This window comes from Monodelphis domestica, chromosome 2 (genome assembly GCF_027887165.1).
Source record: "Monodelphis domestica isolate mMonDom1 chromosome 2, mMonDom1.pri, whole genome shotgun sequence".
Classification (NCBI taxonomy): domain Eukaryota; kingdom Metazoa; phylum Chordata; class Mammalia; order Didelphimorphia; family Didelphidae; genus Monodelphis; species Monodelphis domestica.
Window position 1 is genome coordinate 438,773,597 of NC_077228.1, and position 21,170 is coordinate 438,794,766.

Below are 21,170 nucleotides of genomic sequence, written 5' to 3' on the forward strand. Positions count from 1 at the left end.
TTTTACTGTCCTTTTTTATGTGTGCACTTTACATACTAGATTACTTGTGTCAATAGCATAAGGGGGACTGCGCCTTGATTTAACACACCTCTATAATGGCGGTGCTCTTTCTTTTCTGGGAAAGGGTGGAAAACAGTTTCCCTGGAGTACCATTGCCCTAGGAACCTTAAGGATGTTTGCAGTGATTCATTGAGAATTCTGGTAAGAAGTCACGAATAAGCATTTCAGGAGAAAGCACTTACAGAATCTACAGTAAGAAAAGTTCTTCCATTTCACAAAATACAATTTACATTTCAAGCAGGTGTACTAATTAAAGTGCATTACTCAAAATTAAACTGCATTCTTGTTCATCCTTCCCAAAATAAAAAACTGGGACAACTTGATGGATTCTATATTTTGATACCAGTTAGCTTACTCCTTATACAAAGAAAGCTCCAACTAGAGTAGATGTTTTGATTAATGACTTTATACTTCTTTAAGTTGGTTTTATGTCAATATAATGTAATAATACGTAGGTATAATTTATGTCAAGCACTGACATAATTCAAATTTAATAATTGGTTAATGCTAGAAGAATTAGGTTTTAACTTGAGAAAAACTGGACTTGCAGATGGAAATTCCTCCATGACCTTCCACCCTATAAAAGTCTAGAATTAAATTTACTGCCCTTTATATGGTTTCTAGTCAGTGAATAAGTAGCAAGACCATCTTCTACAGTCCACTTGGACTGTAAGCCTTATCCTACGTTGTCACCCTGCCTTTTTTTTCCCCCTCCCACATGAAAAGGGTGTTTCTTTCATGTACAGACTTAACTAATTCATATCCTGGTGGACCTGCACCCCCACCCCCCCAGGATGGTTTCCAAAGGATAAAAATGCACAAAAGCGATCCACTGCTCAGAACAGCCAGGCTTCTTGGTGTAATATCACTCAGCTGCTTTTTTTTTTTTTTGAGGTTTCACACACATTCACAAAAATAACAGCATTTTTAGCTGATCCCAATAGATTTTTCTCTGCAGCTGCATCACTTGAAAAAGCTTTTTGTTCCAGTCCTTAAAGTCTAAGTATTGAAAGTAATTTGGGGGGGGGGGGAGAAAAATATCTCAATTATGATTTGTGTGTGTGTTGTGATGACTTTAAGGACTGACTGGGCTACAAATGGGCTTTGAAAAAGAAGTCCACATATCCATGGAAAATATAGGCCGTTCAGAGCTGAATATTGAACATGCCGTTCGTTGTAAACTCTCATGGCACGTGGCTGGGTAGGTTTTTTGGCAGACCTATGGTCTCAACCTGCAGTGATGCTAAAGATATTAGCAAATTAGCACCAGAACGCTTGCCAACTTATTCACCAGAGTCCTGCTCACTCTCTCACTGCTGTAATTAAAACTAATTATTTTCTAAAACATAGTAATACATGAATATGTGCAATAATCATTTTGTAGTGGGCATTCTGTGAAGTAGCTTAAGGTCTGTTGGTTTGGGGTTTTGGTTTTTTTTGTTTTGTTTTTTTTTCCATATTCTTTTTCATTTTTGGCACATAGTACTGCATGTGTGCTGCCTGGTTAGGACCAGCCTCACCATTTGCAGAGAGTATGAAACAGGGCCTGTGCATTCACATTCAGGTTTGTCTCTGATTTTAAATAGAAATCATTTTTTCATGATTTCAGTCATTTATGTTTCATCACCACATCTCCTTTTCTCTTGTTATTCTCATGTCTTCCTCATTCTTACTTTCGTCTTTCACACATCTGGATTGGTCATCTCCTGTATAATTCCAGTAGCAACCCAGTTTTATGCAGATGGTTTTCACAGTGGGATGCTACAGGGATTCAGCTGTTATTCCCCAAATACTTAGACTGCTTCACTGTTCTGGCACTCACTTTCTCTGGTTCCACTTTTTTCCTATATAAAGAAAATTATACCATAAATCCACATTTTAACCTAGAAAAATCAGTTTGTATTTGCATCTGGTCTGTTGGTACCAAGCAATTCTGAAGAGAATAAAGCCCATCTGTGAAATGCTAACATGTAGGCGAATCTTAGTGAATTCTGTGGCCCTCTTATTAGAAAGGGGGTATTGCCTATTACATGTATTTTGTATGTCAACCCTTTATATTAGGCTGAGTATGAACCTATGTCATTGGTCTTCTCTTGGCGAGTAGTTGAAGAGTGGTAAGCGATGTGCCAAATTGGACTATTAAGCCATGTTGCAAAAAATTAGGATATTTTTTTTTCCTCTTAAAAAAATCATTTGTTATGTTTGCTCCTCTGTTATAACCAAGATTATGCAGTGCACCAATATGGAAGTCAAAAATTATTATAGCATATGACATTATGATAGCTAGCAAATATCCACTTTTATTCCTTCCCACTGCACTCCTACACCTCCCCCCCAGTTGAGAACAAAATAAAAATGAAATCCATTACAAATCTTGGGAGTCAAGCAAAACAAATTTCCACACTGGCTGCGTCCCCAAAAAAATATTTCTCACTTTTCACTCTGAATCCTTTACTTCACTATCAAGAGGTAGACAGCATATTTCATAATTTATCTTCTTTAATTGTGGTCAGTCATTGTGCTGATCGGAGTTCGTTAGTCTTTCAAAGCTATTATCTTTTTGTTGTAGTAAATCTTTAAATTGTCAGTTCTCCAAGTATGTGATACCCATATTCTCATTTTACTACATTTTACTAGCTCTTTAAGCAATTTAAGAAAGTCTTAGGATGGGGCAGCTGGGTGGCTCGTGGATTGAGAGTCAGGCCTAGAGACAGGAGGTCCTAGGTTCAAATCTGGCCTCAGACTCTTTCCCCTTGTGTGACCCTGGACAAGTCACTTAACCCCCATTGCCTAGCCCTTACCACTCTTCTGCCTTGGAGCCAATACACAGTATTGACTCCAAGACGGAAGGTAAGGGTTTAAAAAAATTTTTTTTAATTTAATTTTTAAAAAAAGAAAGTCTTAGTTGGACACATTTTATTTTGTATCCAACTATGCCCAGCTAGGTGACTCTGTAGATAAGAGAACCAAGCCAAGATTTTGGAGGTCCTAAGTTCAAATCTGGCCTCAGGCACTTCCTATCTATGTGGACCTGGACACATCATTCAACCCCCATTGCCTACCCCTTTCTGTCTTTCCTTGGTTCCAAGACAGTATTGATCCTCAGACAGAAGGTAAAATTTTAAAAAGGGGGTAGGGGGGATGGGGGTAGCGTAAATGGATGGATTGATAGAATGTATGAATCTGATCTTCTACATGCAAAGTTAATATCTTAGACTTGGATTGCCCGAACATGTTCCTGTTTTCATTTCAAAGATTTTTCTTTGTTTTTCGAAGATCACATATTTTTCTCTCCTTCAAGGGAAAATTGTGTGCCCTGTACTTCACTTCACAGCACGCATCAGCAAACCATATGTATAATCCTAAACTTTTTCTCCTGTTTTCGATTAGCATCTATGGGTCTTGCAGATATGATGTCACCTGGTGAGTCCAAATTGCCCGTACCTCTCAAAGCAGACAGTAAAGAAGAAGGCGCTCCTCAGCCCGAGAGCAAGTCAAAGGTATTTCCTTCCTCTTCTGCACGTGGTATTGGTTTGGCCGAGCAGGAGGCTGCCATGTTGTCCTTTCTTCTCTGGATCTGGCCTCCCCCTTTTTGGTTTTCATTTCTTTCTCTCCTGCATGTCTTTTCCATTTATGTGCAACCTATTTTCTTTGTTTTTTTATTTTTGTTTTTTTCATGGTGTGGATCTGAAAGTTACTAGTTCTTATGGCATTTAACTCATGGGGGAGGAGGGAATAGAGAGCAAACCAAAGGAAGACATGCTTGGGAGTTTGGGGGTGGGGGAAAGAAGGGATCTTGCCTGGTTTCAAACTTGCAGCCATTTTTCTCTGCCTTTAGTTTATAGCTTCTTGTTTTGGCCGTCTCAGCAGCAACAACATACTTAATATTTTGCTTTCCCACCTTATTTGGCAAATAAGGTGAATGGCTTTTTTTTTTCTTTCTTTCATAAGGGGAAACCAATGCTTAGCATTCCATCTTAGCTTGAAATAAGCATGGTGGCTTAGTGGACCTTATCCAAACATCCAGCAAACTTACCAAGTTATACTAATTAAGAATGTTGTTTTAATACCTTTATATATTTATGTGTATGTGTCTGTGTCTGTATATGTCTCTTTATATATACATATTATATATAAAAATTGGTCAGTCTGTTTTACTGGATGTACTTTTTTTTGTTATTTTAAATAAAGTTTGCCCTGCCTTTGTCATATTTTTTTTTTATTCCTCTACCACAGGATAGCTACAGCTCTCAGGGTATTTCTCAGCCCCCAACCCCAGGCAACCTGCCAGTCCCTTCCCCAATGTCCCCAAGCTCTGCTAGCATCTCCTCATTTCATGGAGATGAAAGTGATAGCATTAGCAGCCCAGGCTGGCCAAAGACTCCATCAAGCCCTGTAAGTGGCTCTGGTTTTTGTTTTGGTTTTTTGGGGATTTTTGGTAATTAATTCTATTTGAATGCTTGCTTGTTTGTTTGTTTTATTTTTAAATATTATATTACTTATCCATGAAGGGATTATATTTACTTTTAATATATTGTTAGTAAATGAATAAGTTTATATGCATCATAGAAGTTTGAATTCTGATAATTAAGTAACTGTTATACAGAGGCAAGCATTCTTCTCATAATTCACTGGTACAAAAGCATGCTGAATGTATTTATAAGGAGAGTCCATTTTTGTTACTGGGTCCAAACTCCTTCAACACAAGTGACTTCATTAAATACTCAGTTGATTGTGCACTTAGAGAAGGTGTTTTAAAATGAGGTGTTTCTTTAGAGGAGAACTAATAGCAAGCCATGGTGTAAATTACAAATTCCAAGTCTTTTATGGGCAGTTCAGCCTCTGAAACATCTTATTTCCAGATTGCCTATCTGAAAATGCAAATATTACAATCTTGGGGCACAGTTTAGCATAATATCAGTTGTACATTGTTTCAATCCATTTGTCTGAAATGAACAAAAAGGCTGGGGAAAAGTTAATGCATGTGTATTTTTAGAATGCTACTTTTTAGATGAATAATGTTTATGTACATTAGAATCGGGTTAGGTAGAAAAATTTGTATCCTGCACAGCCATGCAAATACCCTTGAAATTAAGCAGTCGTTGCCAGATGAAATACAAAGAACATAAATGTTAATGTAAGTTCAAGGGAATTATTTTTTTTTTTAGTTTAAATATTCATTTGACCATAGATAGGTCTAGGTGTTTTTTTCTCAATAGAAAAATTAATTTTGTGCCCTTTCTAAAAGAATAATAGTTCTGTTATAACGTTTTATTTTATACTCATATGAAGAATCAAAAGCACTTTTAAAAAAATGTTTTAACATGCAATTACCTTACAAAGAAGTCTTAATTAACACCCTAATTTTTGTATGAAGTGCACAGCTCATGAAGAGCAACTTGCATAGTATGAAGAATCCAACTGTAGATTCTGGCAATCTAGTCAAAACCAAGAAAGGAGGCTGTTATTAATTATCCTGTTAACTGATTTAAACAGAGTTGAAGATTAAAAGAGTTGATTGTTTCAGAAAATATTTATAGAAATCACATGAATTCAGCATAACCAGCAATTTCCTTTTTAGAAGAAGGAGGAGATGGCCACACTCTTGGTCACCTTGTCCAGAGAGACATGTTACGTTTCTCAAACAACTTGGGGGGGCGGGTCTTTAAACCTCTTAGGAAACACTTATAGGAAGGGAGAGTGCACCTACTTATTTTTGATGTCTTTGTGTTACTTGCTTTGAGTCTCAGAAGGCAGCCAACATTGTGTTTTGTTTTTCCATCTTCTCCCCTGTCCTTTTTTTGTTTGTTTAAATTTCAGGAAATTTAGATTTTAGAATCACTAAAACTATGAGATTTAAAATAGAATTTATACTTTTTTTTTACTGGTCCAAAATATTAGAAGATAGAGAAACCAAAAAAGTGGCCTTACACACCAGATAATTAAAGGAATATATACATGTAGATCTATGAATTCAGTATTAACTAGTTCTCCCTTAATATTAGATTAATGTGTTATTACTTAATAGTTAAACCATGTCTTTACTGGGATAGCTAATGCCATCCCTGTACAGAGACACCTCAGTGAAAATATAATCAGAACCACAATATTCTCCTGCTGTTTAAGAAAATAAGCAATTGCTTGATGCAAGATTTTGTTTTTATATGGCGCTTTCTTTTTTACTTTTTCAAAGCATATTTCCCTATGTTATTCCTACCCACACCACAAATTGTTCCTGTTTTATAAAGGTTTCTAAGAGGATTCTTGGCCCTTGTGGCAGATAAAAGATCCAGAGAAGCAACTGCTTCTCTGTAGTGAAACCAGGTGAAGAGTGTGCTCTGCACTCAGAACATCCATTCTTTTGAATGAGATGTTAATTTAAGAAGAGTACTAAAGCAGATTATAAATGAAGTACATAAAATTATCTCTATTATCAAATAATTGCAAATTGATGCATTGCATTAATTCTTCAACTACAGACTCTGACCAGCAGCTCATGTTTACAGTTGCCTCCAACACCCTGTAATCTAAATAGAAGACTGAAAATGTAGCAAGTTCTGAAATATTTAATGTAATGTGATGTAACACATATTCTAAAAACAAAAATTTTGCATTCACACATAAATCTGTAACACACAACACAAATGATCACATGTCTGTTGGAGAATGTCAGAATGTCTGTCCACCTTTAGGAGGTGTTTAAATTTAATATAATTATATATACACACCCCCTCCCCCCCCCAAATATAAAGCTATAAACATGTCTTACTGTTATTTTTCAGCATCTTCTACCTTTGCTCCTCCATATCAGACCAGGTCCTACAAATGTGATAGAATTTTTAAAGTCAAACTCCTGCTAAAAGACATGAACTATTTCAAGGCATGGGTATAATTTAGGGCATAGAAATAGAATTTGGTGAATGTTATCTTAACGGCATAAAAAGTTTACAGTTGCATCCCTCAAAGGGGTCTGGTTTGCTCTCCCTACCTAAAACAGGTGAAGTATGTTTTATTTGTGCCATGACTAAAATCCTAGAGCCAAAAAAGGTACAGGTTGAGCCTGATAAATTTGGACTTGGATTTGCTTAATGCTTCCCAAAACTGTTCTTTTTGTAATGCTTTTTTTTTGATGTGCTGAATTACTAATGAGTTTAGTCTTCAATCAGTTAAATAAGTAAACTTAGATACGTTAGCAAGGCAACAAAGAGGTACAATGGTCAGAGCACCAGACCTGGAATTAGAAGCAGACTCAGACATTTATTAGCTGTTTGACCTGGAGCAAGTTATTTAACTTAATTTGCCTCAGTTTCCTCATCTGTAAAATGAACTGGAGAAGGAAATAATGACAACCCCTTCAGTATCTTTGCCAAGAAAACCCAAATGGGGTCATGAAGAGTTACCCCTGTACAGCAACAACATAAATGTCATCAGGTTCAAATATAATTATTTAGAGAATAGGGTCTATTCTCAAGCTTTAGCCATTTATTATCTCATCATCTTAACTCACATACACACTGATGAATTAAAACTAAACATTTTTAATTCTATTTTTTACCTGCATTTGAATGATGTGCATAACTTCACATTGATATTCAAATGAAATCAAATTCACACTTTAAAGTACAAAAACATTTTAATAACAGTGCTATGGAAGTATTTTTGAAAGGATTAAAATCTTTTTAAGAAACAAAAGCAACTTTTCTAACAAAAGTCATCTTTGTGGCATTTTTCTAATTCTATTTTTAAAAATCACTGGATAGGCACAAAGATATATGGCAAGTTGATTTTGGGGGTAAGGAAAGAACCACAATTAAAACTGGAAAAATTTCCAATTGTCCATCTTGCATTAGCTTCCTTAGCCCCATCCCTTTCATGGTCAGGATCATATTTTATCTATGGAATAAGGTGCTAGCCATTGCTAAAGAAACACCACTGGCCATTCTCTAGTTTGCCACAAGAGGAGTTAAACTAGTAGTATAAACAATATATTAGTAAAGCTATTTGGGTGGCCCATAGCTAAAACAATTTCAACTGCTTTCATAATCTTTGTATCAAGATTTTGAATGGACAAGTCTCCATTGGAATGATAGAGGAGCCAAACACAAGTCCAAACTGCATTCCCAGTGCAGTCAAAACCAGATTAAAATGTAGTTGGTAGATCCTGGGTTCAAATGGGCCACTTCTTAGCTGTGTCACCCTGGGTGTTATGGGGGGGTGGCAAATCATTTAAGTTCCATTGCTTGGTCCTTACTGCTCTTCTGCCTTTGAAACAATACACAGTATTGTTCTAAAATGGAGGTAAGAGGGTTTTTTTTTTAATGTAATTAGGAATTATTGCCAAAACATATAAAATGCAGTAGAACATAGATAATGTTCTTATATACTTTTCTAAGTCAATAAGCTGCCTTCAGGTATCCCTGTAGATCAGCGGTTCTCAACCTCTCAATTTGTAGCAATGAGAATACATAATGCATATCAGGTATTTACATTCCGAATCATAACTGTAGCAAAATTACAGTTTTGAAGTAGCCACCAAAATAATTTTTTGGTTTGGGGTCACTGCAACATGAGGAACTGTATTGCGGCGTCACGGCATTAGAAAGGTTGAGAACCACTGCTATAGATGATTTAGTGACCCCCATTTCTATTTCCATTGAAAGGACTGAACTAGAACATTATAGACCAATTTTTTTTTCCTTTAGTTATACCAGATTAAAATGAGGAATTTATTTTACCTTTTTTAACATATCTTTATGTAAGTCATATGGAAAAGTATATAGAAACTGGTGTTACACCAATAAAGAACTGGAAATCTGAAAAAAATTTAAGTGTGAGAGTATTGAAGGTAGGTACCTTTCTCCAAAGAAGAAAGGGAATAGGGGCACACACAGCTTTCTCTGTCTAAAGTAGTTGTGTGGATAGAGAGCCATGCCCAGAGACAAGAGGTTCTGGATGCACATCTGTTTTCAGACATATCCTAGCTGTGTGACCCTGGACAAATTACTTAACTCCAATTGCCTAGCCTACTCTTCTGTAGTTCTAATACTTAGTAGTTTATTCTAAGACAGAAGATAAGGTTTTTGTTGTTTTGTTTTGTTTTTACTTGCGGCTACCCGAAATTTAAGTTCAGTTCCATTTTCACACCATGGACAAATTTATATTGATTTATTTTGATTTGGGGTTTTTTTTGATATTTGATTATATTGATTTATATAGTATAACCCCCATTTTTTGGTACTTTTTCCTCTTCCAGCAACTGAAGATAGTTTTATTAAATGATTTTTTTTTAAAAACCCAATACTTCCTTTTAAATCAATATCATTTCTAAGACATAAAAGCAGCAAAACCTAGGCAATTGGCGTTCAGTGACACAAATAGGAAATGTCTGAGGCCAGATTTGAACTCAGGTTCTCCCAACTATAGGCCTGGAACTCTACTTGCTACTTAGTTACCCCTAGAAATGTCTTTTTTTATACATAAATATTTCTAATAGTACTGATTGTGCAATTAAAAAAAAAAAGCACCACCTCCTTAATTCTATAATAAGTTCATTGGAAGTGAAAAACGCTTCTTTTATTAGAAGTTTAACTTCCTACTTTTCAGTGCCCTTGGACTTATATGCCAGAGTCCTTATTTTACTAAGGTGTGTACGTTCATCCCAAACAAGGTATCACCTAGCATTAGAGAAATAACAATATATTCTTAAACTGAAGATATTCTGGTGAAGTGTTTAACAACCTGAAAGCTAAAGATAATGGAAGCAGGTTAGGAAGTATACATTCTAAAATGGTGGCTGTTCTAAGTAAGCTACATTTTATATCTTGTATTGTCACATAGTAAATCTCCTCTTCCAAAGAACTCTTTTGTAACAATTCAAAAGAGATTATGGATTAAATATCCACAATAGCTGGCCAGATACCATGAGTCTTAATTTCACCAACATAAAGCCATTCATTTTCCCTAGCTAGATCATGCAGTCCATTTGTAGAGATACGAGATCCCCCCCCCCCATAATAAAATGCCCTTTTGGGCATTTTAGTATCCCAGTTAGGTTGCATAGAACACCAAATATTAAACAGACCATTGGTATAAATTAGATATTTGCAGAGAGTAGAAATGCATCAATATAGTAATAATGGAAGCTCTAAGTCTTCATTTCAGCTTGTGCACAGTTACTAAAACATGGTGTCATTAGAAAACAAAAATTTAAGATACTAAAACAGAAAAAAATGACTAGCAAAATAGTAGCAATAACTGCACATTTATAAAGATCTCAAGGCTCTCAGAGTGTTTTTAAATGTTCTTCAGGATCTCAGAGTGTTCACTCTGAGATCTCTTATAGGTGGTACAAGCATTATTGGCTTCATTTTCCATATGAACAGAAAGGAAAGAGATTAAGTGACTGAGGTCACACAGCTAGTAAGAATTGAGTCTCCAAAGTATATCTTCTGGTTGTCAAGACTGGTAGTCTTTCAATATGCCACATTCCCTAACTAAATTTCATGCTTGAATAGCCAATGAATTCCTATTCTGAAATTCTTAACCCTCCCCCCTTTAAAACTATAGTTTATCCCCTACACTATTTTTCTCTGAAAACTGCATATTAACTCTGTTTCATCTGTTATACAAATACAAAGGAACATGCAAAATTTAGACACTGTCATTTTAACAATGGCAAACGAATATGCATTCATTAAATGCCTACTATGTGCCAGATGTTGGGGATTCAAAGAAAAACCAAGGATAGTCCCTGTTCTTGAGGAGCTCACACTATTGGGGGAAATAGCATGAAAACAGCTATGTCCAGACAAAATATATACACAATAAATTGTAGGTAATCAACAGAGGGAAAGTGCTAGCATTTAGTGTGTTAGAAAGAGAAATAAGATAATATAAAATAATTTTTGTCAAGAGTCCTCTTATATCAGACCATTGAGCGAAGTGGTGCTGTTTTGGTTGAAAGAGAAGAAGGAAGAGAGGCCAAAATTTTGTTTGACTTGGAATGAATCACAGTTTGAGATCAAAAGAATTTTTTTTTTCCATTTACTTGAAAAATTACATGAGGCATTATCAAAAACCTTGCCTTCTGGGATTCAACGCTTTTGTATTGATGAGATAAAATTATTCATCTCATAAAAAAGGGAGTTTGGGCCCTTTAAAGTCAAATAAGTTTTTAAGAGAATGTACTGTTTGTGCCTGAACTAGTAGCCTTCATTCCTAACTGTTGTGTGATAGCAGTAGTTTGTTTTATATCTTCTTCTTCTTATACATGTTGTGAGTTCCTTACTTTTTGTCTTACCTCTTCCCTTTTCCCTCCTGTACCCTCACCCCACCTCCAAATGCACTGTCTGTGCTTTAGAAATCAAGTTCTTCTACAACCACTGGGGAGAAAATCACAAGAGTCTACGAGCTGGGGAACGAGCCCGAGCGCAAGCTGTGGGTAGACAGATACCTGACCTTCATGGAGGAGAGGGGCTCGCCTGTGACCAGTCTGCCAGCCGTGGGCAAAAAGCCCCTGGACCTGTTCAGGCTCTATGTCTGCGTCAAAGAGATTGGAGGCTTGGCACAGGTAAGGAAAGCCTAGGTGCTTCTTTTTTTAATAGTGTCTCAAGGGCAGGGAGGGATAATACACTCTCTGATTTTGTGTACCCTGTAATTTAATCCAAGGGATGACTCAGATCAAACCAGGTGACAGAGAGCCGGAAGGGCTGGATGGCTGATATGGTAGATGATGGGATCCAAAACTCTCAACAGACTTGGAAGAGGGGCTCTGTTTAATAAGATGCCACTTAACTATAAAGTCTTTCACTAGAATGAAAAACAATTCAACTTTAGAAGTCTAAGGAAAGGCTAGAGATTTTATTTGAAAAAGATCTGGGTTTCTTTGTGGATTACAATCTTGTTAGGAGTTTATCATGTCACGTGGAAACAAAAATTCAAGCCATTTTAGGTTATATTAAGGAAGGGATGTAAGGTCCTTCCGTGCTCCAGTCGGGCAACCTTTAGAGTGTTGGGGTTTGTGCTTCATGCCACATTTTTCAAAGGAAAGAGACCATGGCAGCTAAGAACTAGTGGAAGCAATATGAGATATTTAGCCTACATAAGAGAGTTTAAATGATGATGTTGTCTGTTTCTCTTCAAATATTTTAATGGTCTCATATGGAATAGTATTTAAGACTTTTTCTTCTTGGATCTAGAGAACAAAACTGATGCAACTGGGTAGAAGTTGTAATAAAGCAGATAGAGATTCATTACAAAACTTAACAAAATTACAACTAGCCACCCAACAATTCCTAGGGAGAGAATGGGTTTCTTCAAAGCTTGAGCTTTTCAAGTGAAATCCAAACAACCACTTGTTAGAGGTCATTATAGAAAGGCATTCTATGCAGTTATGGATTGAACTAGATCAGCTGACCTCTCAGGTCTCTACAATTCTGAGATTCTGTGGTATTTATTATTTGTCTGTGTAATAAAAAAAAAAAACTCAAGTCTTAGTATGGTGTTAAACTTTAAACTGCAGTGAGGAATTTGGGGATCCCCTATAGCCAATTTGCAAAAATATAGGAACAGGAATAACAGGAATGAGCATAACAATTTTGTGGAAGTGAAGACAATGGCCTGACTGAAGCACAATGAGTATAGTACTTTTGATGGGACAGTGAGACCAGCCTCTCTATTGAGAAATGTTTGAAGAGTTTTTCCAAGGACAGAGTCCAAACCAGATTATGCCATTATTAACAGCAGGTAAATTAGTTTTAAAATATGATAGAATGGGAGATGGAGAACCACTGAAGATTTTTTTTTAACTCTTACCTTCTTTTATCTTTGTTATTATTTCTTAAGACAGAAGAGTGGCAAGTGCTAGGCCATCAGAGTTAAGTGACTTGCCCAGGTTCACCCAGCTAGTATGTATTTAAGGCTAATTTTGAATTCACGTCCTCCTGATTCCAAACCCAGTGCTTCATGACCTGTACTATCTACTGAAAATTTTTAATCAGTAAAGTGACATAAATCTTGTTCAAGATCAATTTGGCAGTACTCTAGAGAATAGATTGAAGGAACCTGAGATCATAAAGGATAGCTCTACAAGTATTACAGCATCTAGGCAAAGGAAGAGGAAGAAATGTATGTTAAGACACATCAAAGTCCTAGAATCAAAATTCGATTTGAGGAATATAGTGTTTAAAGTTTTCAAAATCTTCAAGTCATTATCATTTAGGTTAAAATGGAATGAAGAGTTGCATTTTGATCATGAAGGCCTTTGTAAAAAAATCAAGACCCTCCCAGGAACCCCCTTTTCTCTTCCTCCGCCACCCCAACATTCTTTTGAGGCTCCAAAAAAAACCCTGTAGACTAGATAAACAATAGAATCTGCCTATAAAGTAAATGTGGGAATTGTTGGAACACCTCACCCTGGCTTTTTCAACAGTGTGTATAACTAACTTAAGTCTACAAAGGGGAGTCCTTGCTGGCTTAGCTAATGAGGCTTATTTGAATGTAGCTGGATGGCACAGTGGTAGAGAACTGGGCTGGCACTGCCCTCCTCCTGGCATGATCCCTACCTAGCGGGCCATCAGATATGGTTGGGAGCAGGTGCTGCATGCATATTTATCAGTTCACAGCTTTGCATTTCAGGGTGTCCCAAGCAGCGCTCTGTTTACCATTTCTGAGGCAATCCACAGGCCTGCTGTTTGTAGCCTTGTTTTAAATGCCAAAATACTGGGCATTTAGACATTGAGCGTTTCTGTGAGCATTATGCAGTTCGTTCATTATGCACCACTTAGAGCTAAGTAAATGGGTATAAAGAGCTTTGTGACAAGGTTTGGATCCTAAAATTTAATATTTTATGAAAAACTGTTTCCTTAACCCTTCAAATGCTATTGGGTATAACAGGTATATCAAAGGCCAAATAGTCTCCAAGTTATTTGCAAATCCTCATGTTTTATTTATTCATTTGAATAACCTTTCATAACTCTGTTCCCTAGAGGCAACTAAAAGGTTAAAATATTACCTCAACTTTTTTTTTATCATGCTTTTCCTTACAATTATATTCCTTCCATCCTAAATTTAAAAGAAGCACACCAGTCCTTGATTCCTCATGAGGAAGGGTATAGCAACAATTCCTTTAATGAGCATAAATCATGCCCACCAACCAACCACACTTAAGCCAACAGTTTTAATAGAGCACCTCTTGGTGCATTAATTGGTATGTCACTGCATCTTAAAGTTACAGTTATTTAGTAAAGGATCCCAGTTCCATGGTGTATCTTGCCTTCAGTGAGGCATTGATCAATCCCCTCAAGAAAGCCTCAACTGGCAAGACATGAGCCAAGAATTCCAGGCTCATCCTTCTGGCAGCTCCTGGCTATTTTGGAGGAAACACTGTTTTTTCATATCAATGCTCAAACGCCTAAATTGCAGAATAGTGCTGTTGTTATTGCTTTTTTAAATTAGTTTTTAGAACCTTTTTTTTTTAATTAGACGAGGGCGGGGGTGTGAGTGAGAGCATACATTTGTTCAGAGATAAATTGCTTGCTAGGAGCAGCACAAGCCCTGGATGAGTACAAAGCATTAGAAGATGTACCAGGCAGAAGACTCAACAAGCAAAGCTTTTTATGTAGCTATCAGCAGGTTCCTTAATGGTTTTATAACTGTAAATGCTGTCTATGCACTACTGAGTGGGAGTAATGAGCATTAGTTAAAAGAGGCAAATAAAAAAAAAAGTAAACCAAGACATTAAGTGCCTTTTTTTTTTTAAGTCTCCTGGCTCTAAACAATCCACTTTGCTGCAAACCAATGATCTTGCCATTTATTTTGCCTAGGTTAATAAAAACAAAAAGTGGCGCGAGCTGGCCACCAACCTGAATGTGGGTACTTCTAGCAGTGCAGCCAGCTCCTTGAAAAAGCAGTATATTCAGTACCTATTTGCCTTTGAGTGCAAGATTGAAAGAGGGGAGGAGCCCCCTCCAGAAGTCTTCAGCACTGGAGATACTAAGAAACAAGCTAAGATTCAGCCGCCATCTCCTGGTAAGTAGGAGAACGACAGTCATTTGAATAAGAATAAATAGAAAGAAGGCTAGGGTGGCTAATTACTACTGAAACACCATTAAGCACCCAGAATTCTTGGTGCCGCCTTCCAAAAAAGACAAAGTCTCTCTCTATCTGGGGCAAATATGTTTTACAGTAAAAAAAGATGGAAAAGTGAAACAAGTACATTTTTTTCCTACGTGGTATCAATTGTGATTTAGATTTGGTCACATGAGATTCTTTTAGGAGGAGGTAGGGAATTGTTTGGGGGAGTGGGTTGTTTTAAGTTTAATCTGAGTCCAGAGAAAATAACGTATCAAAACATGCCAGCAGTTGCTACTCAATGCCCAAACCCCTCCCAAATGAGGCCTAACCGGATTAAAATATAATTGAGAAATATTTAACAAAATAAGTAAAAATATAGTAGCGCATAGATAATGTGAACAAATGGTCTTTTAAGTCAGGATACTATCCACAGGAATTCTTATGTGGAGGTTTTGCGCCTCCCCACCCCACTTTTCTATTTGAGTTTGACACCAGTGGTATAGAAAATTAAGTGAAGAACTAAGGATTTGCAATCTGGGAATGGAGCTCTGCAGGTGGTTTCACAGTTTAATGCCATAGGCTTTGGAGTAATAGATTAAACTCTATACCTCTTATTCCTTTACTCCCTACCTACATTTTTTTTTAGTGTTCCCTCAAAATTTCTCTATAAAATAAGTGATTGCAACCAGGTTCTCATTTTCTTGCTTCAAGGTCTCATTAACCCGCTTTAATACTTTTATCTTCTGGATTATCTGTCTGTCTCTAGGAGGACCTGTAGAATTCCAATATCTGGGGAATTAAGCCACTAGGTCGTAATGGATGAAAAAGTCTGCTGAGCTATGAAATAAGTCACTTTCATTGTCTTCCCTGACAGGAGACTACTGGCAAACTAAAAAAGTGCACCTAGCCTGATGGTCTCAAATCCATCGATGCTATATTTCATTTTTTTAAAACATAGCAAAGAAGCAGTTTTAAGGAATTTAGTACACTGCCCTGGTGAAATGCCATAAGGCTGTTTTTATTGTTCCTGTGCTTAGATTTTCTTTTTTGTTTTATTTTAAGTAGAAAAGTCTTTGACCTAGGTTTCAGACATTTTGGGTATCATTCCTAACCCTACCACAGATCTGCCCTGATCATCTCCTCTGACTTCAGTCTCAGTTTTCTCATTTGCAAAGTAAGGATAATGATACCTGTCTCCTCCTTTGCCTTAGAATTTTGTCAGTTCATTACCTGTGATCAAAGTGAAGTCATTTGAGATCTTTAGAAGAGAGGCACTACAATGATACAAGTCAGCAGTCACACACTTGTAGCCTGTGGTAGTAACAGCAGTAGTAATAGTGTCTCTCCTCTTTTAGAAACTTCTTTTTCTTAGTGTTTGGTGTTCTGTTGTCTTTTGTTGTCTCAGGTTTTGACAAATGACTTTGAATACATAAGCATATTCTAGTTGGGGCATAGGATCAACTTAAAACACCCTCCTTAAAAAAGGCAAATTTTAAAAAGTAAAAGATAACGTTAAGTGTTTTTTTGTTTGGGGGGGAGGGTTGTCCTTTCGGATTTGAACAATCTACTTTGCAGCAAACCAGTGAAATTGCCATTTATTTTGCCTAGGTTAATAAATATAAGAAGCTGACAACCAATCTAGTGTGACCTTAATACACGTTTTTAAACTAACTTGGGAAAAATGTCAGCATTTTTTTTCGTGGCTTTTTTTCTGGCCATTAAGCATTGCATTCCAGATACAAAGGGAGTAGTCACTCCAAAATGTTGTCCTATTCTACCTCTTCCCTTGGACCACTTCTAAACATTTCCTTCTATCAAAAGGTTTTCTGCTCTTCCATTTTTGTTACAAAATCCACTGTGAAATACTTTTCCAATCATTTCTCATGCTTTGCAACTTTTAAACATAACTTTAAGCATCTTTTAAACATTTTTAAGAGTAAAAAGAAAAAGTCACCTTGCAAAAAAAGCAATTAATTATTTTTCAAACAAATAATTATTCTAGCTGCCATTCTGACAACTAAAGTAATAGATGGGATAAAACTATCAAGAGATCTTGAGGGTCACTCTTGATTTGTAGTGACATTCTTTTGATTTTTTTTGACCAGACCCTGATCTTCCTCCCACCTTTAGGGTCTCTGAGTCTTTATTCATCATGTTACACCTTAAAAACTACAAAATCTAATTTAAAATTTTCCACAACATTACATTCAGTTCACAGAGTAAAACAAGCTGCCTATGAACAGCCCCGAAACTATTTTTTCCAAAATAAAAACCCAGCAGGACATAGGGACCAAAGTGGGGATGTCTGCAAAGATCTAAAGGTTTGTTTTATTTGCCAGGAAAGAACTTGTGTCACTGAATGGTCTGCACTTGTGTATGGAGAATGGCTTTCCCAGTGTGCATCAGCTTTAGTACAAGAAATCCCGCTGAGGTATAGATGCTTCAGAAAGTATAGGGCCGGTTCCCTTAACAGTCAGCCCTTTCTCTTTTCCTTTTTTTTTTTAAACTGCAGTTTATGGCAACATTATCGTTTTAACGCCACAAAAGAGCTAGGATTGCAGGTGTACTTCAGATAATCCATCCCTTTTAGGCTTCTAAATGGAGCTGAAGCCCTCTGGAACAGGAAGTAGACATAAAGGTTCCTGGTCTTAACCATTAAGTCGATACACATGAGGAAAAGCGCCTTACATAATGCACAAGCAGGCTAAATGGATTGAGCTGGGAATTGTGCTGCTTTCAAGACACTGCTTGACAGAACAAAGGGGAATGCCAGCCTTATAGGATGGTGGTCTCATTAACAAATCCATTGGTTTCTTTCATTTATGTAATTTTTTTTTCTAGACAAGAAACATTTTTAGGTAATAGCATTTAATAAATAGATATTTATGGCCATTTGTATGTCATGGAATTTTAACCCAGGATGAGAGAAGTAGGCCAGCCTAGGGAGGATGAAATTGAGGACCCCAGTGAACTATAAAGTACCTTCCCCAAGGGACCACCCAGCAAACTAATGGAGAGTGCTAAGACTAGGACTTGGGCCTTGAAGTTTTCTTTCTTTGCTCAGGCCTTTATTGGTCACTGTTCTAATGAACTAATTGCCATTCTGGGAATTGACTTGTGTTCTGAACACACTCTCTTGGTCAGAACCTCATTTGGTAGAAAGACTTCAAGAAGTTAATTTTTGGCTAAAGTGAAATGTGTGCTGTCTGACCACCTTTTAGACTTGCCTAACCTGAGTTCTGTCATTTTTTTCCCCCAATGCTAGAGCCATTAAATAGCTTGTTTTATTCTAGTTTATTTTCAGTGATAAGAGTAACGCCATGACTTTTCCTGTAAATTCTGTGAACTTATCATACGTATAGGTTTTATTGCAAAAGAAGCTAAAATAGCCAAAAATATTATTCTGTGGTTTTGTTTATGAATACTGGTAACTTCTGAACATAGGTGGAAATCACCTATGTATAATATATATGTTTATGTGTATTATATATGTGGCTGGCTAGGTATTTCATATGTGTTATATGTGGGTGATCATTTCATATATGTTATATGTGGGTGATTCTATATTTTCTATGTTATGGGTGGTTATATATATGTTATATATGGATGGTTATAAATTTTATGTTATATGAATGGTTACATTTTTACATGTTATATAGAGGGTTATCTATTTCATATATATTATTTTTATATATTGCATGTATGTATAAATTATATATATTATATATCTATATACACACCTGCCCTAAGTAGAATCTAACTCTTTTCTATATTTAAGTTGAAGTATGTAACACTGATCTAAAACTGAATTCTGTGAGCCCCTGAAAATCTGTAAAGCCTACAGAGTTGGCCCTTACCCACCCTTTCAGACCCCAGAAGCCAAAGGCGTTGCTTTGGCTGCTGCCGAATGCCTGTAGGGTCTTTTTCATACTGTGAAACTCGGATGGCTGCTTTCAAATAGGTAGAATGAGTAGACACAGGTAAGGAAGCCCAAGAAGGGCTTTCGGGGCATCGGGTGGTGTCTTTACAGAACCAGTAGGGATCTCGTGATAATAAACATCTAAAAGTTGGTGCTGAAGTGGTGGTGAGCAAGGGCCAAGGACTGGCTCCTAAGGTTGCCGTGGTAGCAGTGAAGCCGGGCTTGGGGAGCAGGAGCCAGGGATGGGGCAAAGAAGCCAGTCATTCAATTAGTAAGTCTGTAACCAAAAACCCATCCATCTTTGCTGGCAGGTGGCTGACTGAATTTCTATTATTAGCTGACAGGTGATGTCACAAAACCTGTCATGGATCCAACTAGGGAATCCTCAGTGGAAGATAAATGAGAAAAGGGTCTGGGTTATAAACAAAGATGGCCTCTGATTGACCTCCATTCACTGTAGACCTGTGACATACCAGGCTCTCCTTCCCTTTCCCCACCCCCCTTTCCCCAGCCCCAGTCAGAACTAGGGCACTGGGTTCATGCTGTGTAAATTATCTTCCCAGCGTGGAGTCTGGCTGTTCAGTCTGAAGTATGTGAATGTACTTAACCTTCAATAACCTTTCCATTGTTTACTTTAGAGTATACATTTGTAGCTTCTGGCAAAAGGTAGGGAGATCCTAGAGAGCATGCCAGCCTTCTCTATTAATGGAGTTTCAAGAGGTTGCATTCATTTTTTTTTCCTTTCCTGAAAGGGAAAAAGAGACTGTGGGGGGAGGGGGGCCCTGGCAAAGGGGAAGAATTTTTCCCTTTTTTATTAGCTGTAAATTTGAACAGTTGTAAATAAGGGTCATTCTGAAATCACACGGCTCTGTAAGCCACCCTCTTTCCAAGGAGTTGTTCGAGGTAGTAGGGATGCTCTTGCTCCCAGTGATTGAAAATGCAGGTTTCTTCTCTGCCGCATCTTAGAAAGGCGGCAGGGTTTCTGCTACCATTCTTTCAGAGTTACGAAAAGTTCCCGTCTTTTTTCATTACTTTTTTTCATAGGTCTGCCCTTGTTCCCAAGTTTGATTTATACCTCCCCAGTAGTCATCCCTTAATAAATACGATAGAAAATTAATCACTAACTTCTCAATTCATTGACTGGAATCTTCCGGGTTGTCTTTATGTTCCCAGTGGCACATAGTTGCTGCACAGTGACTGAATAAACTTGGTGGCCCCCTCCTACCCGGCGACACAGCCCTAAAAGTCTATGACTAGTTTTTGGTGGGATAGGGATAAGTCTGAATGCTGCTGAAGATTTCTGAGTAGAAGTCATGGTTTTCATTTGAGTTCCTGACTCTTTCATTGACTTACAGTATGTTCTTACAGGGAGTTCCTTAAAGTAAAATATGGATCTTTGTGTAAAAGGGAACAAAATTGGTGTACGATGTTTTACTTTATTAGTGACCCAACCTATTTCTACTTGTTTCAGTTTGGGGAGTAGAGAAATGGGGGAAAGTTATTTTTTTTCCCCAAGACTCCCTTTTCAGCTTTGAGAACCTAGTCTCAAGATAGAGTCTTTGTTCCAGTCATCATTTCATTGTTTGGAGATTAAAGTAACATCTTTTACCTCTCTATATAGCATTCAAAGGGGAAATGACTAAGCTTTTAGTACTAATCCTAGAGGTTGAAAAGGTACTGAAATGTCATTAGACTCGTTACAAACTCATTTCATTGCTGGTTTTTGTGGGGTTTTATCCCATTTGATCATCTCTCGCCTTCCCTTCTTTTGCTTTCATCTTGTTGCCATCATCAGCTAATTCAGGATCCTTACAAGGTCCACAGACCCCCCAGTCAACTGGTAGTAACTCCATGGCAGAAGTTCCAGGCGATCTGAAGCCTCCCACACCAGCCTCTACCCCTCACGGACAGATGACACCAATGCCGGGCGGCAGGTCAGTAAAGGCGCACAAGAAGCTCTCTCTCATTTCCCTTATTGTACTGTTGTTTATAATGAAGCTATTCATAATTCATTACTGACTTTCCTTGAGCATCCTCTATAGAGAAGAAAAATTAACAGTGTGTATGGCATTCCCTTAGAGATTCTTGGAAGCTTGATAACTACAAGATGCATTCCTAT

General features: G+C 37.2%; 1 protein-coding gene across 12 annotated transcripts in view; it reads left to right on the plus strand.

Moving 5' to 3' along the window:
• The window catches only part of ARID1B (AT-rich interaction domain 1B), a 557,650-nt gene that overhangs the window by 519,720 nt on the left and 16,760 nt on the right, over window positions 1-21,170 (plus strand). For 7 of the 12 annotated variants that reach the window (XM_056818980.1, XM_056818978.1, XM_056818977.1 and 4 more), the window contains 5 exons: window positions 3,451-3,560; window positions 4,297-4,455; window positions 11,420-11,629; window positions 14,883-15,087; window positions 20,847-20,985. In XM_056818980.1, coding sequence (XP_056674958.1) covers window positions 3,451-3,560; window positions 4,297-4,455; window positions 11,420-11,629; window positions 14,883-15,087; window positions 20,847-20,985 — 823 coding nt within the window. The remainder of the gene's footprint in view (window positions 1-3,450; window positions 3,561-4,296; window positions 4,456-11,419; window positions 11,630-14,882; window positions 15,088-20,846; window positions 20,986-21,170) is intronic. The other 5 variants (XM_056818981.1, XM_056818986.1, XM_056818984.1 and 2 more) reach the window with 1 other exon arrangement.